Source organism: Xiphias gladius, chromosome 21 (genome assembly GCF_016859285.1).
Source record: "Xiphias gladius isolate SHS-SW01 ecotype Sanya breed wild chromosome 21, ASM1685928v1, whole genome shotgun sequence".
NCBI lineage: Eukaryota > Metazoa > Chordata > Actinopteri > Istiophoriformes > Xiphiidae > Xiphias > Xiphias gladius.
The window spans coordinates 29,630,179-29,654,030 of record NC_053420.1 but is presented as its reverse complement, the minus strand read 5'-3'; the positions used below and the strand labels follow the sequence as shown (position 1 = coordinate 29,654,030).

The 23,852-nt window shown below is 40.3% G+C and overlaps 1 protein-coding gene across 2 annotated transcripts in view; it reads right to left on the bottom strand.

The window, feature by feature from the left end:
* Positions 1 to 636: 636 nt before the first annotated feature.
* fbln2 (fibulin 2) overlaps positions 637 to 23,852 on the bottom strand; it is an 86,971-nt gene continuing 63,755 nt past the window's right edge. For both annotated transcript variants that reach the window (XM_040116466.1, XM_040116467.1), the window contains 7 exons: positions 23,571 to 23,714; positions 17,730 to 17,858; positions 14,701 to 14,826; positions 10,179 to 10,295; positions 8,008 to 8,136; positions 6,041 to 6,164; positions 637 to 1,626 (listed from right to left, as the gene is read on the bottom strand). In XM_040116466.1, the coding sequence (XP_039972400.1) occupies positions 1,266 to 1,626; positions 6,041 to 6,164; positions 8,008 to 8,136; positions 10,179 to 10,295; positions 14,701 to 14,826; positions 17,730 to 17,858; positions 23,571 to 23,714 (1,130 nt within the window). In that variant the 3' untranslated portion in view covers positions 637 to 1,265. The remainder of the gene's footprint in view (positions 1,627 to 6,040; positions 6,165 to 8,007; positions 8,137 to 10,178; positions 10,296 to 14,700; positions 14,827 to 17,729; positions 17,859 to 23,570; positions 23,715 to 23,852) is intronic.

Here is a 23,852-nt window from a genome sequence, read left to right as displayed (position 1 = left end):
TGATGTGCACTGAATTTTCAACACTTACATTTCATCAGGTCACATCTGTTAAAAAAAATAATATACACCAAATGCTGAACAAAATGTACTATTTGAAGGATCTTCTATATTTTTTTAACCACATTAAAAAATGGGTGATGACTGTTGAAGCCCAAAACTGATGTAACTAAATAAAAAGTATAACTGATTACATCAATTCTTGATACTGTAAAAATGGAGTGTAGAAAGATATATAAAGATGTATAATTTCCCTTTAATCTCTGATCATTTGGTAAAATAAATGAAAATTGTATTTATTCAATTTAAAATAAACTGAAACTTATTTTACTGTTGTATTTAGTGCACACGCGTGCACACATTGAACAAAAAAACCCAAAACAAAACAAAACAATTAAGAAATAAAAATAAAACAACAAACATTAAAATAAAACAAAATGAAAAAATAAAGTGAAGAAAGAAAAACTAAGAAGTTAGAATCTAAATAAACTACTTAAAGCTAAACGCAGTACTAAAATAATAATTTGTTTTTAATTTAATTTATTAAATTAAGGTAAAATAAATGAAAATAAATTAAAAAAATTATAAATTAAATTAAAACTTATTTTGATTTATTGTACAAAGTGATTGGTGGTAGAGGAAAAAAATGAAAAGCATTTTTACTATTTAGAGGTTAAAGGAAAAATATAAAACTTTTCTTTTTACACTCCATTATAACTATTTAACTAATAATTTATTACAGCAATTCAGTTATATTTTTGGGTCTTCTGATAAGCTTTTAGCACATTTTGTCAGTTTTGGGGCTACACAGTGACAAGTGCCCTTAACTTCTAGTGCTGACTAAGTTTACTAGTATCTTCAGATCTTCATGAAAATTAACATTTACATAAGGAGGTCAAAGAGCAAGAGGGTAGAGTAGAGCGCAAACCGCCAACCCAGACTTGTGCAGTGACCCGTGCAGCACCTTGCCACCGTCTGTACGAACAAACAGCTTGAGTAGCCCCTAACAACAGTGGTAGTGATAAAAGCTAAATTGCGTGAGCAAGAGTCGAGCTAAAAAATACTTTAGTTCATACAAATACAAGGTTTCTCAAGACATATGATTGTCATAGAAAGTCTGCAGAGAAGCAAGCAGAAAACCAGTCTGTGTGTGGCAACATTGTACAAGATACTTGAATATGTTTCAAAGTGGGGAGGCATTAAAAAGAGTCTCCACAAATAAAAATTTAGCACCATACGAAATAGTCTCTTTCTCAATCTGTTTGGTGTTACTTAGTGCTGGATGTGATGAAGACATAGATCCTGGCAAGAAACGAGGTGAACGTCCCCTGCCTCAGCAGCTTCATCTCCACATCTATTAGGAAGTCTTTGGGCTCACGGACTTGTCTCTGCAGGTAGACGGCGCCCATGAAGTTGTTGAGCTTCCTGGTGCTGAAGTAGCCCTCCTCATTGCCCTTGGTGATGCTGATGACGATATGGTCGCCAGAGTAGGCGGGGGAAGGTCCGATTCGAAAGATCTGGGCAGGGATGATGATGTTGGTCTGGAAGCTGAGCTGGTAGTACGTGATCCGCACGGGAGAGTTCTTACAGTCTAAGGAGTTGCTGGGACAGCTGATCCGCTCACAGCGTCTGAAAATGAGTTAAGAAAGAAAGACAGAGGGGTAGATGAGCAGAACATTATTTAGAAGCTTGGTACTTTTAGTATTGAAGGACTCTATACTGGAACATTAAGAGAATTGACTGTAAGTGCATTTTATTGATAAAAACAAATATATTCAGAATCTCCTCCTATCAAGCTTTTCCTTGGTTGTGAGTCCTGCTACCGACTGCTTTTGTTTCCAGTGACTGTGTGGCTCCAACAACGCTGTCACAATATCAATAAGAGTATCATTGCATGTTTCTCCATTACTGTGTTTACAGTGTGGTTTTTTTTCCTTTTGATGTCCCTGTGCTTATGTATGAGGCATTGTTTAAAGTAGGAAACTACACTACAAACTACACAACAAAAGTTGATTAATGCATTCAGTCTGTTTTACATCAAGAAACATCTAATGGTACGTAATAAATTGAACAAATACACTCATAATTTTGCGGTGTCATTTATTACAACATAAAACATCTGGCTGTTAGCGACTTTGGTCTGCAGAGTAGTTCCATACGCTTGAATCATCACCCAAGTCGGTACTTATTCCAGCCCCTTTGCCCCTGTGAGTGTCAGTTTGTCGTGCTAAAGTTTCTGCTCATACTCCTCCTCATGTTTCCTTGTGTTATCCTTGCTTTCCTGTTACCAGCGTGTATTTTCCTTTGCCACTGCTTACATGTGTTCCTGCCTGCCAGCTTGCTCATCTCATCTACTTGTAAGACTTTAATAGATCAGCCTGCCTGTGTGTTTGCATTTTGGTCCTCAGTCTGTGCTGCTACCAGCAATTCCTGACAGTGCGAACTGACCAAGAATGGATCCAGTAGACACTGCTTTTGAGAATGAGCTTTACAATCTGTCATATACCCTTGTGTGCATGTATGGAGAGTGGAAAAGAGCCTCGTGTAAGGAGTACTAAGAAGCTGCTCTTAGGTTGGCATGCAGGGTAGTGTCCAAAAAACACCCAGCCTACTAGCCACCAGCCAGTCTCCCAGCCTGCTACCCTCCAGCCTGCACCCGAGTCAGCTACCCTCCAGCCTGCACCCGAGTCGGCTAGCCTCCAGCCTACACCCGAGTCGGCTAGCCTCAGGCCTGTGCTTAAACCTGCACCCCTGCCTGATAGCCTCCAGCATGCTAGCTATCAGCCCTCTCCAGCCGATTCAGCATGGATATTTGAGTCTGAGGTCCAAGTTGATCAGCCTCCTGTCAGATCCTGACCCTGAAGATCTTGAGCAGTCCCCTTTCTTCAGGACTTGTCTGCTATTGCCCTGAGACGTTTATGGGTCAGAGCACCTAGAAGAAAGCTCAGGTCATGGAGCCATTAATCCTCCCAGCTGCCCAGTGTCACGAAGCCTTGGATGCCCAGCGTCACAGAGCCTCAGCAGCCCAGCACTACAGAGCCTCAGCTGCCTAGTGATCCGGAGCCTCTGTTGCCCAGTGCCACGATCGATGCCCAGTGGGGTCCCCAGCCTCTCCCCAAGGCCGTCATCTTGCCTGTCCCTGAGTTGGCTGCCTCGCCTGATGATCTGACTCCTGCTCCTGATCTCCCGTTGGTGGCCCGGCTGGCAGCTGCTCCTGCTGTGGGGGGCCCGGTTGGTGTCTTGTCTCTTCCTGAGTCTGCTCCTGAGTCAGCCATGCTGGCCAATGCCCAGTCTGCTCCTGAGTTGGCTGCCTTGGCCTATGCAAAGTCCGCTCCTGAGTTGGCCGACCTGGCCGACGTCCAGCCTGTTCCTGAGTTTGCAGACATCAAGCCTGCTCCTGTTTCCTGGTTGGCGGTCCGGCTTACACCAGCTCCTGATCTCCAGCTGTCTCCATCCTGCCTGGACTTGCGAATGTCCACCTCCAGCACTGGACCTTGTCTTGACCTGCAACTGAATCTTCTGGTACCAGCTGTCTCACCAGGCATCCAGTCTCTTTGTTGGTCTCCAGAGCAGTCCCGCCTACGGTGCTGGCCTCCAAGTTGTCACCCAGAAAGGCTCTGTTTGCCAAGTTGTCTGCCAGCTTTTTTCCTGAGGGGACCGGCCTCCGTCGATGCCCTCCAGCTCAACGTCCTGATTGGATACAACATCGCCCTCCTGCTAGGCTTCCTGTGGGGACTCACCTTCGCTGTTGCCCTCCTGCTCGACCTCTAGAGTGGGCTTCCTGTCAACCTCCTGCTTGTCCTCCTGACAGGATCTGTCGTCGCCCTCTAGCTAAGCTTCTTGAGGGGACTCGCCTTTGCAGTAGCCCTCTTGTTCGACATCCAGAGGGGACTCGCGTTCTCTTTTGCCCTCCTCCTCAGCCTCCAGAGGGATTCTGTCTTCACTGTTGGCCTTCTTGCGAGCCTCCAGGGATATCCCGATGGAGGGATCTTGCCTTCGTCGCTGCCCACCAGAGCAATCCAGCCTTCGTCTATTGCTTGACCTCTGGAGCGGACCTGCTTTCGACCCTGCCTTTGTCTCTGTCCTCCGAAGTGCACCAGCCTTTGTCCCTGCCTCTGTCCCAGGCCTCCTGCCCGTCCACCAAAGGTCCTGCAGCCTTCCTGTCCTGAGCATACTGAGTTCCTGTCTGATCCTGACCCTGAAGACCTTGAGCAGTCCCCTTTCTTTGGGACTTGCCTGGCTATTTCCCTGAGATATCTAGGGATCGGAGCCTCTAGAAGGAAGTGCAGGCCACGTAGACGTTGATACCCGAAGCTGCCCAACTCCGCAGAGACTCAGCAGCCCAGCGACCCAGAGCCTCCGCTCTCCAGCGGCACAATTTAAACCCAGCCAGACCCAGAGCTGGCCCCTTAGTTGGCTGTCTCCGCCAACGTCCTGTCTGAAGGATCCTGCCTTCACCGTCTGCCTCTTGCTCAGCCTCTGGAGGGATTCTACCTTCGTCAATGCCCACCGAATCGGTTTCGTCTGTCTGTCCTACGCTGGGCCGTCTGCCCAAGCTGTCCTGCTCATCAACTCTCCAGCCTCTGAGCCATCCTCCTGAGCAGCTCCACCAGTCTGTCCTGCCTCCGAGCCGTCTGCCCAAGGTGTCCTGCTCTGTCTCTGTCGTGCCCCAGGCCATCCGCCTGAGTTCTCCTGCTGTCCTGAAGCACCTTCACTACATCAGCCTGCCTGTGTGTCTATGTTTGGGTCCTCAGACCAGCAATTCCTGACATACACAATTAATAAAGTCAATTTTTCAGTTTCACTCCTCTCTCTCTCTGTGTACACGCATCCCCTCTCTCTTGTTGTTGTTTGATTCTTTCCTGATTCAGAAGATGGGATAGTGTGGATCCACAATTTGTGTAGCAGATAAAATACATTGATTTAGTGTTTGGTCGTGATACCCTGCTACTTAGTGGAAGAAATAGCATATAACTGCAAGCGTATGTATGATTTTACAGTACAAGTCAGTGCTAAAGGACTACTTCTGTGAAATGTAGTTAAACTATTGGCATCACTACGTGTAGCATTGCTAGTCCCCATTACTACCCCCTTCTGTGAGGATTCAGTGAAAATTTAAATGAGCACAGAACAGCACAGCAATCCAGTGCCAATGTAGAAAGCGGGCATCCTGTAGTGGCTGCTTGCAGGGCTTTTCCATTCTGTATTCCAGTGCTCTGTGACTGCTTATCCATCACACATCAGAATTTACAGCCTGGAGCAAAACTTGATGTTGTGCATCGTAAAATTTGCACAATTCATGCCAAAACAAGAGTGCTTTGGAAGCTGTTCCAATGAATCACAGGGTGGCACTGAGGGCAGACCAGGAGACATTCTAATCTCAGCCGTCTGTCTCCATGCCTGCCAAGTCTACTCATGAATGAAAGATGTCTCTCCATGCTGAGCCAGGACACGTTACACTGAGGTTAATAAGTCTCTGATAAAACACAGCTTGTGGACTGACTGGAGGGTGTGTGTGCTGTTTCTGTCCACTGAAGCGCAGAAGGGAGAGCTGCAGAGACTGCACCAGGAAGCACAAGGCTGATCAAAGCCATCTGACTTCATGGTACCACTTGATGAGAGACATGTTCATTTACCAACCAGAATCTACAGCTGCCACAGGTTCACAGCTAACAAGGCCCCTCTGTGCAGTATGCTGCACTATAAGGACATGGATGTACAATATTTCTCATTAGAGGAGGATAGGGTGAGAGGAACTAAGGGGAATCCCTAACAAAAAAAAACAGAGATACAGGTTGATGCTTAAAGGGGCAGTAGAATGGGTTTTTAATGTCCAGGATACTAAGAAATAACCATAATATATACTGTGAACAGATTTTGTTGGTCCTGTTTCCCAAAAAAATGCTTATGAAAATGCTAATTTGATCTTACTTTGAAGAAGGTCTGACATGTTACTGTAGTAGAAAAAAAAAGTCAGGAAACAGGCAACATTAAAGCATAAAATTTAAGATTTTAAAGATGCCAATAGATAAATGTGACTCACATGTCTGACACCTTCTTGTAATTTTGAGGACAGTCAAAGGAGAGACATCTGAAGCTTCCCTGCAGGTTGTAGCACGTCTGTCCATATGAACAATTGTGGGTGCCAGTTGTGCACTCGTCAATATCTGGGAAAAAGGATAAATAAAATGGGTAACTACATTGATAGTGGTTTTTCACTTTAATTCTGAACACCAAAAACTTGTCATTTTTTGTTGAAATGTAATCATATAGTTTTGAGTGTAACTCAAGATTAAGATACACTTTATTTGTCTCCACAGGGAAATTTATTTTGGACTGCGCACTGCAGTTCCACGGTTAAATAACTGCTAAATAGCACAGGGCACCAACACAGGCAACAAGAACACACACAACATAAAACTACCAATCATAAAATCATCTTCAGAAAAGTTGACAAAACAATATTAACTCACTGTGCACTTAGTGTTTTCTTAGCTTTCAACAATATCACATAATCTTCATCAGCAGATGGAGTTTATGGTCAATACCCGTTATGAGTACAGTTTGTAGTCATTTATTACTTTTAGGACTTCTTGTCTGTGCTGACTTAATATTAAGTTAAAGGAATAGTTCAATATTTTGGGAAACACACTCTCTTACTGAGAGTCAGATGAGAAGACTGATAGCACTCTCAACTATGAAGTTAGACGCAGCAGGTGATTAGCTTAGCTTAGCATAAAGACTATGTCTTGGCGACCAGTGGTCAGACATTGTGACTTTTTGGAGTCTTGTTGTCTTGTTGAGACCAATATAATAACAACAACAATAATACAATTAATTTGTGTAGCACTCTCTGTTACAAAGTGCTTTCACGAGAAAAGAGATACAAAGAGATACAACATGTTAATTTGTGAGATTTAAGGGTACTGGTAAGGGAATTTTTTTTTTTTAACTTCGGTCAGAGCCTGGCAAACTTTCCCCTCCTCGTCATATTTAGCGTGCAGACATGAGTGTTCTATCGATCCTATCATTTTCTTCCCAGAGAGAAACTGTGTTTGTAACCGTATGTAACCGTATTTCTAGAAATGTCAAATGATTCCTATAAATCTTCGAAGTTAACTTGTATGAATGAAATCATATAACCTATTTGATTGAAAATGAACACATCCATCTTTATAAGTGAGCAAACACAGCAACAGATCAGCTAATGGAGACTGTGTGATATGATTGAAAGCTCTGGCAAAAGCTAATAAGTGGACCTTGAGTTGCCACTGTTTTGTCAAACTTCATCAAACTTCATTAAACTTCTTCCTGAAGATGAGTTCAGTACAAATTTATATAATTTAATTTTAACTAAAAAAAGATATGCTCACTAAAACTTTAGTTCTTACTAATGCTTCATCATTTTCACAGTCTGCCTGCATAGTAAAAGCTCTGAATGTTATGTGAAAACCCTAAAAATGCAGATTATAGGGATATCTGGTTCTATTTCTTTCATTAGTCCTCTTTTTTCTTCTAAACAGGCTTTAATCTGATCTTTTAATTATTTTTACACACAAAAGAAATACAAAAGGGGCTGAAGGCTGTCAAGGCCTCTATGACAGTCACAATAAGTGTGGCCACTTTCTGCATTTTTAACAAAGTTTCTTTTCCATCTGGTTTTTATTCCCTTTAGAAAAAGTTCGAAAGCTTATACTGAAGAGGGGACATAAAATAAATGAGTTATGACGTATTGCAGGGTAATTGATATCATAATTGATATCATAAATCAATGCACAGATGAATTTGACTGTGCACTATACACATCAGTATCGAGTTTACACATAATTTTTAATTCGGTTAGGACCAATGAAGAGTTGTTTTTAATACTTCAGTCTGCCCGCAGTTTCCAGGTTGTGGAAAAATACATTAAATTGATGGGAATTAAAACTTCTGAAAAAGTGATTCTCTCTTTATTCAGTTTTAAATGCAGTTAACAAAACTCATACTGTATGTGCATTGAGGCTTCACCTCTGCAGGTGCGTCCATTGGCCGACATGATGTATCCATGAGGAGGACAGGCACACTGATAGCTGCCTGCAACATTAACACACTGGAAGGAACAGAGATTCCCGATGCTCTGAGAGCACTCATCAATATCTGTTAAAAAAAACAAAAAAAAACACACACACACACACACACACACACACACACACACACACACACACACACACACACACACACACACACACACACACACACACACACACACACACACACACATCTCATCAGTCAAATTAGAGCCCTGCGTGGAATCAAAGGCATGTTCAAATAAAGTATTAGCACTTTATCTGTGTATGTGTGTGTATGGGTTCTCTATGCTTGTTTCCTGCCTGGGGAATTAGCAACACAAGCTACCTTAAGGCCCCGTCATCCCAGACGAAATGAAATCTGTTACTAATGACAGGAGTCATGCTGTATTCAATCCGGTTTCTACATTCATTACAAAAAATGTATCAATATTTGGAAAAAGTGTCCACCTAGTCTGTCCAGTGAGAAATGTCGCTGTGTTTCCCATATTCTGTTTCCCTCTCCACCCATGTATCTCTTCGATGCGGAATACCACTCATTTTATACTGCTGAAGAAGCTGTTGGTTGCTGAAGCATGAGAGTGCTGCTTAGCTGTTCTATTTGTGTATACACTGTTCTCAGCTCTGATACCCTGCAAATATGTATACGTAATGAATATGTCTAGACTTAATACTCTCTATCTTGCTTTCTTGAGAAAGCAAGAGAGATACAATGCAAAATGCATTGTATCTTTAAAATTATGGAAAGCTGAGGGTGCCACACCTTACTGCCTCATTTACAACTGTTACATTGGAATTGACAATTCATTCAATACCAATGAGTACTGGGTGAAATGAGTCCTGAGTTAGGCTGCATTTACACAGATGTAGCCCTTCGTTAAAACGACGCAAGGGGGTGCATTGGTGGGGGTGTGTTCTGTCATGTACTGGTGAGATTGTGAAATATGATCTGGGAAGTCCAGCTGAAGGAACAGGCTTGCATGCATGTGTGCATGTATGTGATTGGGCAACGCAGCGCTTTCCCAGATATTGTAACGTTGCATGCCAGTAAAAGCTGAAACAGGTTCAACTGTTTCTCCGCAAGACACGGTGTTGTTTTGGATGACCTCCCCTGGGTGCCCAGACACAGAGAATGTCTGTTTGAACAAAGTCTTTGTTGTTTTCGAAACCCGTCCTCAGTTTCATCCATCGCTTATCCGATTTTTCTGCAGTCTCAATAAAGGGAAAAATTCATATAAGACCCTACAATAACAACTAATGTTAAAAACAAATTTAAACTGTCTATACATTGATACTTTTTGTGGTTAGAGCATGGATCCATGGAGTCCAGGATGAAGGGGTATAGGCTTGCATTAGAGTTGCTACATTATATTTGACACTACCACTGGGGAGTGCCAAAGTCTGAAACTTTAAAGTTTTACAAGAAGGCTTTAAAGTTTTTTTGTTTTGTTTTTGTTGTGAAAAATGCATAGACTCCTTGGCCACTTTCTTAGGTACACTTATACAATCTAAGGCAATCCAGTATAACAGCCATGCCACATATTGTATGTTTACAAAGCTTATAATTGCCAGTTTTTGTTGAATGTTGAATTGTTTGTGTTTCTAATATTCTGCCCCTCTCATGTTTGTAAATGGGATGGGCAAAACAACACTGAAAAACCTCTCAGTATAATGCAGTCCAATTCAACACTACTGCAATCTACAACCTCAATAATAAACATATACTTAATAACATCATAATATAATGATATTCTCTCTGAGGTGTCAATCAAAACTGAGCATTATTATTTTTGTAAAGGTAGAATTTATGGCTGAGCTGTTGTATTGGATTGCATTATGCGTTATTTTACATGTGTAACTAATAAAGTGGCCACTGAGTGTACCTATGACATAGTTTTATTGTCTTATAATGTTTTCCAACTTGTCTAATATTGACCAACATGTTAGCAATCAATCGCGTATTCATACATCAAGAGAACCCAGAGCAACATATTGTATATATAATGCCCAACTGTCTAATAAGGCCAATATTCACTCTACTATTCTCTATCTAGATTTGTACCAACTCTTAACAACCTAACAACAAACTCTAATAACCTTGGCAGAAAATACCTTCACAGGTGTGTCCATCCTCTTTCAGGTAGTAGCCTTGGCGACAGTAGCATTGATATGAGCCGTAGATGTTGGCGCACTCCTGGCTACAGGGATTTTTGTCACATTCATTTACATCTGATCACAGAAAAGAAAAGACATGATTAGAATTCTCCCTGTTTTTTAAAAGGATGAGGCTGGGGTTTTTAGTCAACAAATCCTATAAGAAGAAAAAAATTAAAAATGCATTAGCCTCCTTCTCAATATTTTCTGAAATCCATACCCTGTCTGTGGCTCTCAGCCACAAGTCCATTGGTTCCTAATGAAAATGTAACTCTTTACAAATCAGTCATAAATATATAGAGTAGCATGAAAAAATCTGGGTACCCCTGGTCAAACTTTCTGTTACTGGGAATAGCTAAGCAAGTAAAAGACGAAAGACATTGATTTCCAAAAGGCATAAAGTTAAAGATGACACATTTCTTTAAAATATTTAAACAAGATTACTTTTTTATTTCCATCTTTTACAGTTTCAAAATAACAAAAAAAGGAAAAGGGCCCTGTTGTGCATTGGTAGGAGCAGGATTGGTTATCAGCAGATCATTAATAATTATCAAGGAGCTGTTATCACCAGCAAGTATACAAAAATTATCACAAACAACGATTGCTTAAAGTATTACAGAATTTATAATCAATATTAATCAACAATCAATATTACCCTTAATTAACAAACATCTGTTATACAACTACAGCTACAACAACAAGCGACTATGAGAACTAGCAGACATGTAGTACAAGTGATGTGTGTGTGTGTGTGTGTGTGTGTGTGTGTGTGTGTGTGTGTATGAAATGTGTAGAGAGGGAGTGAGAGAGAGAGAGAAAGAGAGAGAGAGAGAGAGAGAGGGAAAGATGGTGGACTCAACCACCAGATTTTAACAGACAGATAGAGACAAAGGGGGAGATGTGATCTAACACGTCCCTGGCAAGAAGATGGTGTTCGGGCAAACTGGGTTATGCTTCCGTGCACCTACCCTTTGCACCAACAGTGTTTTGAATGCGTGCAGATGTGTGTAGGTGTGGGGGAGAGAGAGAAGCATGCAAAGCAAAGCAAAGAAGATCCTAGCCGCTGCGGAGAGACACAAAAAAACTCTCCTATTTTTACCACACAGTAACAAGGGGAGCGAACAAGCATTTGTCTAGCCTGGCACTGGTCTGATCAACGCAAGTAGCCCACAACATGGGAGAACACATACAAACTCTAACGCACTACATGCAATCAAAACAAGCAGGAAACAACGCCAAATACTCCACAGTATTTACTGCAATCAAAGGACATGACAGTCTGTTCTCCACAAAAATCAAAAATAGTAATACAGCTTACAAACAAGTTTGTACAGCACACTATTAAAAACTTAACTCTCTGCCCAAACGCAAGTCTCTTACTTTTAGCTGTATCAGAAAGCAGTTATAGTGTGTGTAGGTCCGTCCGGTGTGGCTTCAGCGCGGTCCTTGGCTGAACACCAGGGTGTTTGTCTTGCTCTTCAGGCGGTCACGGCGAGCTGGTTTCCTTGTGGACAGCTGGAAAACAGCGGAGTGGACTCGGTTGGGAAAAATAACGTGTAACCCATTAGCTCCAAGACGAAATCTTTTTGTCTGTCTGCAGGCAGTATGAGAGATCAACTGATGATGTGCAGCTGTCTCCTTCAGATCCGGAAATGTATTGGTGTTCACTTGCCTGCGAGTTAGAGACTTGTGGCCCAGGTCTAAAGTTAAATTCAAACGTTTAAAAAAAAAAAGGTGCTTCCTTTCGGCAACCAAAGTCTCAGGGAAAAGCCTGGAGAGGCTTCTACAGCAGCAATGGTGTAGTCGCGTCATAGGGAACCCTTGGGGATTCCGGTGAATCTTGTCCAGTGAGAGGCCAGGGATTGGTTTCAAGCCGAACTTCACACATAGGTGATTTAGCGCTGTTTCAACAACGGTTGGTGAAAATTCAATGAAACCCTGTGTCAGGCCTCTGGGCTTCACGTAGGTTTCTATTGTTCTGAGCACACGGCATGAGTTCCCAACAGCCCAAAACAAAAGTCTGGGCACCTTGCATGGTCAGTACTTAATAACACCCCCTCTGGCAAGTACCACAGCTAGGAGTCTTTCAGTTTTGTCTGGGGGATTTTGCCCTCTCTTCCTTGCAAAAAGGTTCTAGTTCTGAGAGATTCTTGGGCCATCTTGCATGTAATGCTCTTTTGAGGTCTATCCACAGATTTTCGTTGATGTTTAGGTTGGAGAGACCGTGAGGGCCATGTCAAAACCTTCAGCTTGCACCTCTTTAGGCAGTCCATTGTGGAATTGAGGTGTGTTTAGAGTCATTATCCTGTTGTAGAAGCCATCCTTTTTTCATCTTCACCTTTTTTACAGATGGTGTGAAGTTTGCTCCCAGAATTTGCTGGTATTTCATTGAATCCATTCTTCCCTCTACTAGTAAAATGTTCCTCATGCCACTGCCTGCAACGCAAGCCCAAAGCATTATCGATCCACCCCGGTGCTTAACAGTTGTAGAAGTGTTCTTTTCATGAAATTCTGCATTCATTTTCTTCCAAACACACCTTTATTCATTGCGGCTGAAAAGTTCTATTTTAACTTCATCAGTCCACAGGACTTGTTTCCAAAATGCATCAGGTTTGTTTAAATGTTCCTTTGCATACTTCTGACACTGAATTTTGTGGTGATGGATGCAGGAAAGGCTTTCTTCTGATGACTATTCCACGTGCTGCACAGTAGAACAATGCACCACCAATCCAGAGTCTGCTAAATCTGGGGGGGGATTTTGATTTGCATTTCCAGCAATCCTATGAGCAGTTCTCTTTGAAAGTTTTCTTGTTCTTCCATACCTCAACCTCACCTCCACCGTTCCTGTTAACTGCCATTTCTTAATTACATTAGGAATTGAAGGAACAGCTACCTGAAAACGCATTGCTGTCTTCTTATAGCTTTCTCCTGCTTTGAGGGCATCAATTATTTTAATGTTCAGAGCACTAAGCAGCTGCTTAGAAGAGCCCATGGCTGCTGATTGTTCGGACCAGATTTGAGGAGGCAAAGTACTTATAAAGCCTTGAAATTTGCATCACGTGGCCTTTCCTAACGATGGCTGTGAACAAGCCGTAGCCCAACAAGCTAATTAATGAGTGAGACCTTGGTAAAAAATTATCTGAGAGCTCAGATTTCTTGGGGTGTCCAAGCTTTTGTATGATGCCCCTTTCCTTTTTTTCATTCTAAAATTGTAAAAAAACAAAAAAAAACAAAAAAAACCCAAAACAAAAAAACAACAACAAAAAACCCCAAACAAACAAAAAAAAAATTACTAATCTTGCTTAAAATGCCGAAAATAATATTTCATCTTCAACTTTATGCCTGTTGGAGATCAGTTATCTTCTACTCACTTAACTATTCACAGTAACAGAAATTTTGACCAGGGGTAACCAAACTTCTTCATGCTACGTCAGTTTCATTTTTAATGGCTTTTAAAAAAAATGTAAAGATTTAGCAATTTCCCAAAACAGCTGGGTACTGTAGTTTTTAGCAAACATTAATCAAACAGGAGGAAATAGTATATTTAACTTTTCTTTAGCTGTGGATTAATGCATATTTGTTGTTCTAGCGACTATGTCCTGGCGGCTGGACGGTGTGTGTCGACTCAAAATAACATGCCCTGGTCAACTGTGTTCTCAATGATGTGTCTTAATAGGTCTTTGGCCACAGTGGAGCTCTATGGCAAAGAGGAATAAGATATATCAGACTTTGGATACATGGTTTTTTGGTTTTGGTCTTTAAGTGGAATTCATTGACAATAATCCTTTGATGTATTAAACTCCTTTTCAACAGACAGAGAAACGAGCACCGCCTACAGAAACATCAGAAACAAGAAATTAGGAAAAAGGAGTTTGTTTCACTGACAGGTGATTTCTGGGGAAGCACATTGTGGAAACAGAAAAAAGACTGAGTTAAAAAAAAAAAAAGATTTTCGCACATTAGCACTTCAGTGCACTTCAATTTTGATGGTGCAACATTGGTTTCTAATGCCATTTGTTATTACACTGATAAACTGAATGAATTCATTTGAAAAGCACTAATCAAAACCTAAGTATGTTGCTCAGACAAGCTTTTATATTAAATTTCCAATACATGCAAAACTTCACCTTTGGATCGGATTGATTAAGTTCCCTCAATAATAGCTGTGACAAGTGAATCACACTGAACCTGGAAAACATTATGTATGCATCGTCAGACACTTCTACATCTCAGAGATGGAGACTAAATTAAATTCTAGCAGAAAACTTTTCACTGATAATGACGAATTACAAAGGACTCAAACAGTTTCCTGTCAATACATATGTAATCTCAAAAGTCTGTGTGAAGCCCGCATTTGGCTTTTGATCCCAATGCTCTCCCCAGAGGCTTATCTCTAAGCCTAAGTTCTAAATAAGACAATCCATCTAAACAAGGTGGCATTTAAATTGTCAAAATGTTAGAGAACAAAAAACTAGATTACCTTCACAGTTCTTTCCATCAAAGGCCAGGGAGAAGCCAGCTGTGCATGAGCAGTGGTAGGAGCCTGGGGTGTTTTCGCAGGTCTGGGAACACAGCCTGCCAGGATAGCGCCAGCACTCGTTTACATCTGTCAGTGCAGGAGTAAGAGATAATAGACAGCAGGCAGGTACCTCCAGGCCACTTAGGACTCAGCGTCAGTTCTGATTCGGACCACACAAAATTATGTGCCTAGTGACTTTTTCACCTTGTTAGCCAATTTTTCATATTTCTACATAAATCTATACTCACCGAGTATAGATTTAGAACACATGTACACATGCTTATTCATGCAATTATCCAATCAGCCAATCATGTGGCAGCAGTGCAGTGCATAAAATCATGCAGATACAGGTCAGGAGCTTCAGTTAATGTTAACATCAAACAATGGGGAAAAAATGTGACTTCAGTGACTTTGACCTTGGCATGATTGTTGTGCCAGACGGGCTGGTTTGAGTATTTCTGAAACTGCTGATCTTTGGATTTTTCACGCACAACAATCTCTAGTTTTCTCAGAATGATGCGAAAGACAAAAAAACATCCATTGAGCAGGAGTTCTGCAGATGGAAAGGACTTGTTGATATGAGAGGTCAAAGGAGAATGGCCAGACCAGTTCAACAGAAAGGCTATGGTAACTCAGATAACCACTCTTTAAAACTGTGGTGAGCAGAAAAGCATCTCAGAATGCACAACACATCGAACCTTGAGGTGGATGGGCTACAACAGCAGAAGATCACATCTGGTTCCACTCCTATCAGCCAAGAACAGAAATCTGAGGCTGCAGTGGAAACAGGCTCAGCAAACTGGACAGCTGCAGACTGGAAAAACATAGTCTGGTCTGATGAATCTCAATTACGGCTGAGGTACGCAGATGGTAGGGTCAGAATTTGGTGTCAACAGCCTGAATCCTTGGATCCAATCTGCTTTAAGGTCATGAGTCCAGGGTGGTGGTGGTGGTGTTATAGTTTGGGGAATGTTTTCTTGGAATGTACATTACCATCTTGTTCTTGGCCCACCCATAACCTATCTATACCACTGTTTAACTTGTCCAACGATTGCTATAAAACATTTTATCAGATTATACAGTACACGGTAAATAAGACACACTCCAAATTTTATTTCATGTTTTCAATAAGGTGCACACTATTTTAGGATAGACAGATGGTGATTAAGTCATGGTTATACTCTTTGCTCAACAAGGGGAGAGAACAAGAGAAAAAGTCAGACAGACACTAGTTTCATCACCAACATGCATTTCGACCTGTGGCGTTGTAAAGAACAGATTGCACGTCCAAGATTTGTCTGTTTTGTTCATTTCAGTGTGTCTGCCAGTCTTCCCCTAATGATATTTCTCTGTACATTCTCTTTGCCATATGAAGACAGTTTCTTATAGCTGCTATGTATAGAATTTGTATATGATTATAGCATCTTTCAAATTATTCTAATGGGATTATATTTTGTAGAAGAAAAATAAAACACTACTGGTGGAAATTAGTGTAGAGTGTATATTGCTGTCAGCTCATTCATCCCGGTTTCTCTCTGTGGGTCTTTGTTTTTTTTAATAATAACACCAAGGATGCCATTGTCTAAAATTTCCAAATTCAGTACTTGGCGCCATATTTATAAATAGCCAAATATATTGTATAACAGTAAACTTGAATGGCAAAATCATTCATGAACTTGGCAGTCTTAAAATGTCATGTGTGCTCACCTGTAACTATGTAGGTGAACTAGTGAGCTCACCTATATGGGTCTGGTAAGTGTCTATCTATATTCTTGGGGGCAGACAAGCTGTAAACACAACACTGACATACTGTATTATCACCAGATCCCTTTTTTTCACACTGAAGGGTACACTGAGCAACATTATTATTCAACTGATGTCATGTTTCTGTCCACTTGCTGAATGTAACTCCAATATTCACTCTCTTTTTAGCCCTGTTTTGGTCAGCTCCAACCTTTTTTCTCTCTTTAGCTACTGAATGCTCAACTTTGTTAACAGCTAGTTGCTAACTTTGTCTGTTTGCTGTTTGCTTGTGATCAAGTAGTATTTATTAAAGCTTTTTCACTGAAAACAGATGTACGTTGTGACTGGAAGTGGTGTTGAGAGCAGTGAAACTGAACCAAATCAGGAAAGTGGTGGGCCGTAAAACCAAAACAATGATCTGAAACCATATAGGTGAAGAGTGGGTTCATCACTATGATTGACCCTGTCACAAAAGACAGTAATTTTATCACTTGTTAATATAAAAATTTTGGTTAGTTCAGATTTAATGTGGCCTGCATTTTTCAATGTAACTGCTTCACAATTATAAGCCTCTTGCCTTTTTGTTCGGCTATAGTGTATTATTACTTATTCTGTGGAAACATATTCTAGACTCAAGGTTCTCTTGCGATGTTTTTTTGGATTATATGATCATATCCCACAGCCTTCTTTGTGTCTGAAGCTTGCTTAGGTAGTCTGCCACTTGTTATCATGTGACAAAAGTCCTGAGCAAGTTCAAGTCACAGATGAAGGCTGCAGAGATGTGATCAAAAGCTCCAGAAAAGCTAGTAAGTGAACCTTAACTTTAGATATTCTAATCACAGATATGCGATTTCAAGCTCAAGAATAAGTTACCACTCTCAAATTTCTTATTCTGTTCATATAATAATCAAAGGAGCAAATAAATAGGAAATATTTAAGTAAAACCTGTGTCCAACACTGTGAATTTAAGAGCATAGGATCTATAATAAACACCAATAGATTAATTAATAAGTTTAAATCACTATGAAAATAAGTTTTACTACTGTGTCATAGTTAACTAAAAAGCTCATATTGCATTGTTACATTGAGTTAAATCTGATATCACTCTGGCTCTGTCTACTGAAGATTAACTGAGGCTGTGAGATGGTTTCTGCCTCCAGAGCACCACTGGATTCAAAAACTGTTTGGACGTCTAAACCTCCAATCTACTTATCATCATCTCACAGACTTAACATTGTGATACGTACCAGTACAGACTTTGCGGAGGGCATCGTACTGGTAGCCCGTCTGACAGTCACAGCGGTAGCTGCCAGGGAGGTTGTGACAGATCTTGCCCACTCCACACCGGTGTGTCCCCATCTGACACTCATCAATGTCTACACGGGCAGAGAGATGGATAAAGCACCAATGACCAACTCTGTACCTGTCTGGGGTCTAGCTTAAACACAGTCAAACTCCTACTCACACCACCAGACACAGTACTAACTCCCATTCACAAATGCATACAAATGTCATTCTTATGCTCACTCTCTGTCTCTCATTCACATAGGGTCACAAAAATAATTTGGCTTTAAATTGTTCCCTTCAAACTCTTAAAACCTGGAGGACTACTTTATACTAATCAAACTATTTTTCAACTAGTGCTGAAATGATTAGTCAAGTAACTGATTAGAACAAAAATTAATAGACAACAGTTCTGATCATTGAATAATCATTGGTGTCATTTATTGAGTAAAATAAATCCTTGTTCCCACCTCTTAAATGTGAGGATGTGCTGCATTTCTCTGTGCTATTCATCTGTGCTATGTCAGTTTTAATTGAATAATTTTGGGTTTAGAACTGTTGGATGGACAAAACGTGTATATCAGAGATACCATCTTGGGCTCTGGAAAATTGTGATTGGTATTTTTCCTAGTTTTGCAACATTTTATAGACTAAACAATAGGTTTATCAATATATACAAGACTAGAGTCTATAACCATACTAGTATCTCTGTGAGCCTGTACTTAGGCACAGCAGCGTTTTGAGATAAATGCTTGGGGCAGCTTTGGCTCAAGAGGTAGAGTGGGTTGTCCACTAACTGGAAGGTCCAGTCCGCATGTTGAAGTGTCCTTGGGCAAGATACTGAAACCCAAAATTGCCCCCATCGTATCATTGGTCTGTGAATTTGTGTGTATGAATAGAAAAGCGCTGTATGAATGTGTTTGGAAATGGGTGAATGTGGCTTGTAGTCTAAAGTTCTCTGAGTTGTCAATAAGAATAGAAAAGCGCTATATAAGTGCAGTCCATTTACAATTTAATATAACTATTCTAACATGCTCACAATAACAATGCTAACATGCTTTGTTAGCATATAGCAAAGCAAACATAATTTTTACCTTGTTGATCATCTTAGTTTAGCATGCTAACATTTGCTAATAAGCACTAAACACAAAGTACAGCTGAGAATTTCATGGCTTCCATCCAATTCGTCCTTCTAGTTGTTGAGATATTTCAGTTTGGACCAAGTGGTTGAGCGACAAACTGACATTGCCATGCTGCTAAACTAACTAAAAAAATAAAATAAAAAATAAAAAAAAATCAAACAATTTCACCACAAGGTCCATGATATGACATGATTTTCATCAGGAGATGGAGCTTAAATTTCTATTTTTTTCTGAGAACTTTCAGGTATTTATCTGCTGATGAAGATCTGTGTGGAGTTGGCATGCCCTCCCCTTGCCTGCGTGGGTTTCCTTCAGGTACTCCGGCTTCCTCCCATAGTCGAAAGACATAAAGGTTAGGTTAACTGGTGGCGCTAAATTGCCTGTGGGTGTGAATGTGAGCGTGACTGATTGTGTGTCTCTATATGTCGGCCCTATGATAGACTGGTGACCAGTCCAGGGTTTTCCCACATGACTTGCCCAGTGTCAGCTGGGATTGGCTCCAGCCCCCCAACAACCCTTAAAGGATAAGAGGTATAGCTAATGGACGGATGGATGTATAGTAGCAGCCCTTTTACAAAATATATAATCTACTATTTCACTTAATCCTGTTAGTTTTGTAAATGTTGACGCTATTGACTTAAGTTTAGAAAAAATGTGCTTAAAAGGTCTTATATGTTAGTTTTTGCTATCACTACATAGCCAACGTTAGCACCAACAGCTGTTTACTTATCAGTCTAGAGGAAACATTGTGAGTTCAGCATCAAACTTCATTCCTTTACTCACCAAGATCTGTGTCCAGAAGTGGAAAGCAACACCAATGTTAACTCTTGTTTCGCTTCTATTTCTATCACTCCTTCTACTGAAGAAGCATGCTAACCAGCTAGTCCAGGGCCATTCCATCTCGTAATAACACTTTACGATAGGGAGTCACTATAGACTATAGACCAGTCTGCCATCAGTTCAGCATGAGAGAATCCAGAGGGCATATTCTAACCTCTTGTCTTGTAAATCAACGATGGCTGAAGCTCTTGATAAGTAACCAGCTGTTAATGCTAACATTGGCTATGTAGCAATAGTAAAAACTTACATATAGCACCTTCAAATAGTGTTTATGAAACAAAATGATATTGTATCTTTCTGAAGTTCTAGGGCAGCTGTGCCTCAGGAGGTAGAGTGGGTCGTCCACTAACCGGAAGGTCAGTAGTTTGATCCCCGGCTCCTCCACTACGCATGTCGAAGTATCCTGGACGAGATACCAACCCCAAATTGCCCCTAATGGCTGTACCATTAGTATGTCTGTGAATGCGATGTGTGAATGTGTGTGTGTAAATGTGGCATGTTGTGTAGCGCTTTGAGTGGTGGAGAAGGCTAGAAAAGTGCTAAATGCAGTCCATTTACCATTTTAAAAGAAATTATCATTATCCCAAGGGACGTGATAACAACTTTGAGACTGTGTAAAAAAAGATGAGAACAAAAATTAGATGGGATGAAAACATTTCAAACTTGGTGGTTATTGGCCAGTGAGCCCAGTCCTGGAAAACGCATGCGGCATGCTCTCATGCGCACCCCGAGTGACAGGTACACAGAGAGGGCTGGTAAAGAGACTGACACAGCCAGTAAAAAACTATTGATTTTTGGACAGTCAACCAGCCCATCACACAGTGGCCAACTGGGATTTGTCCAGGTATGCCCGATGGCCAGTCCTACTATGGATGAGAACGGAAAAAGGATGCGTTGAGTTTTGGGGCAGGAGTGGAGTGACATTACTTTCTGATTTGTTGAGTGAGTATTTTGATGGCATCACCTGGAAGGAATGCCAAGTTAGGACACGAAAATTTAACCTGCATGACAATTTTATGTATGAAACTACCAATCAGTAGGGCTGTATTCAACCAAAGAAAATCTTGGTCAACTGAAATCGTGCCTAGTCTTCAACCTATCGATTGGGAAAAAAAAAGTCAGCACGTTATCTCTAGAATGACTGAATCTGCCACAGTGCAATGAATGCACTCTACCTAGTAGCCTTATTAGCCAAAATGAAATATAAGTAAACACAAAAAGCTAGTATTTACAGCATAAATCATTTTAACCTCATTATTTTATACAGAAATGATAATCACAGACTAAGAGCCGAACAGTGTGCACCTGCCCATATTTGTATGATTTCTGAAAATAGAGCTACATCAACTGGTGATCCCAGCACAAGAACTGTTAAGGGATACACAATCAATGCACACAAAAGTTGATGCAGCATCCTAATGCAGACAAGTTAGCCTACCATTTTTAAATAATATGCCACATTTGTTGTTGAGCCGTGATATACAAACTGCATTTGCAAAGTTTATAATTGACTTTTTGGTCATCCGTTTTAACAAAATGCAGCAACACCGACAACTTCTTTGACAAGGTGTTAATCAGTTTGGACCTGATCTGAGTAAACGTTTATAAATGTTAAATAAATTAAGCCTAGCAATCTCGAGTTCAAAGTTGTGAAAATGGGTGGGTGTTTTCACCCCCCCGTATTCACAGGCAGTCTGTCCCTCCCACTGCCGCAGTAAATAATGAATTAATCCTGGAAGGCTACTGTTCTCCTTTTGAAAGTAAGACTGGCGATTGTCCGACCAATGAGAATTTGGTTGGACGAGAGCAGATCGACCAACCAATCAACTAGCCAACAGGGAGACTACAGTTCTACCAATCAGATTGATTTACTTGTTAATCGAAGGTGTTGCAATGCCGTTCCGGATTGTTCTGGCCCACTTTAACCCCTACCCTGGGCTCTGTGTGGCTTTTCAGATTATTTGACATTTTGTTTCAGTTGAAAAAATATTCATCAGATTAATCAATAATGTTTGTTGCAGCTTTAAGACAAGGTAAAAATGGTCCAGTGTCACTGCCAGCTCACATACACACCATGCATATAATATACTGTCCACAATTCCTCTTAATTAGCATGGGTCTGTTAATGCTGATTCTAAATGGCATGTAGCACTATTGACCTAAATTTCGAGAGAAATGTGCCTAAAATATCGTCAAACAAAAATAATGTTGCATCTTGCCAAAGTTTAAAGACATCATCACAAGGGGAAAGAAGCCCACACAGCATCCAAGCAGAGTAACAATGAATCAAAAAACTCTGGGAAGTTGAGATAGTAGACAATTTTAGGTTTCCATCCAGCTGTCTGTATTTTCATTTTCAGTTTGTGCAATAAAAATGCCATTGAAATGCTGTAAATTAATAAAAAATCTTGAAATATCGCAAAAAATGTTTTGGTGAAAAAGTCGGTGTATTGATAAAAGCAAAATACAATCAAGTGTAATGGAAAGATTCAGTGAATTAATCATGATGTATATGAAGCATGTCACTTAAATATCCCCTGAAGAGACAAAAAAATAGCAGCAGATAGAAACAAATCCATGTTAAGTGATGAGGAGTGTAACGTTCCTTATTGTTAACTGGTAAAACTCCACTCATTATGAAATTTTGTTTTGTAATTCTTATGTTCTTAATAACAGTTTTAAAGAAGTTTATTTTTATTTTAAAATAGAAAATGTTATTTAAAAATGGCCTTTTTATGCATAGACATTTAACCTAAACACTGCATTGGCCACTCTGGTCCGTTACTGCAATACGTCAACGCGTCCGCCATACTGGAGCAGGCAAGACAGACCTGTGAACAAATATAAGTCAATGGGGGAGCTGCGATTTTTCTGGATAAAAAGCACTAGAATGTTTAAATTTCTAAACTGCTTTCAATGAGTTTTTTATATATTCAAGGGGTTTATGATCTACATTGACTACAAAAAAAAGTTTTGTCTCCAGTTCACTAGAATTTAGTGGCTAGGCTATATTTTGCTGCTTAATGCTCAGGAGTGGACTGCGTAACGTTAGGCTTAGATGAATTGAATTACTTACAAGGTGGAAAATAATTAATTGTCATAAGAAATCTTAAAAAAAAAGGATTTGGCTCATTTTCCTTGGTTAATACTTGTGGAGACATCTTTATACAATAGAATTTAATGTACATAAAATGTCCATACAGTTTTTTACATTGTGGAAATGGCTTTTTCTGTATACGTCCCCATTATTTAAGCTTTTCTTGATCGCAGCTAATTCACTTTAAAATAATGAAAAAAAAGCTCACTACATCTTTAAGTACTAATAAGTGAGCATAATTGAGAAGAAATGAAAAAAAAAAACGGTAAATACAAAACAAATTCAAATCGAAATGTGAGACACTAAAGCAACAGCCAATCGCGTAACTAGCTCTGCCCTGTTTGTCTTGATTGACAGACTTTGGGAAGAAAAGTGGCATTATGAAATAGAACAGTTACTGGAAAAGCTTCTGTTGTGAAATAGAAACATACTTGGGAAAGGACATTTTGAAATAAAGACAACTGGAATCAAATAAAAATCATAATATTGAGCTGAGTTATTTCTTAATGTCTTATTATTTATTTAATTTTTAACTATTTTGGTCTTCATATAACTGACCCTAATTGGCTGATATTTGGGCTCATTCTTTCCTCTTGTGACATTTTGTAATTATGCATTTGAGCCCTTGTATCATAACCAACACCAAGACTCTATCAATGCATTCATCTTTCCATAGTTGCCACCCTTGTGCATCAATGCTGTTGTGTTTAATAGGTTACTCTCACCGACACACTTGGCTCCATCAGAGCTAGCATGGTATCCATGGCTGCACATTATGATCTTCTGCTGGCACGTGTAGGAGCCCACTGTGTTGATACAGTTAAAGCCTGAGCTGCACGGCTCACTCAGGCTGTTGCACTCATTTATGTCTGCAGAAACAGAGAGAGAGAGCAAGAGAGAGAATCAAGGCTCGAGACAGCTGAAAAATCATAGTTCCATGGGAGAGTGACTTTTAGGAGGTTTAATCCTGATTGATAGGTCTAACTATATCCATTTCCTCACAGTAT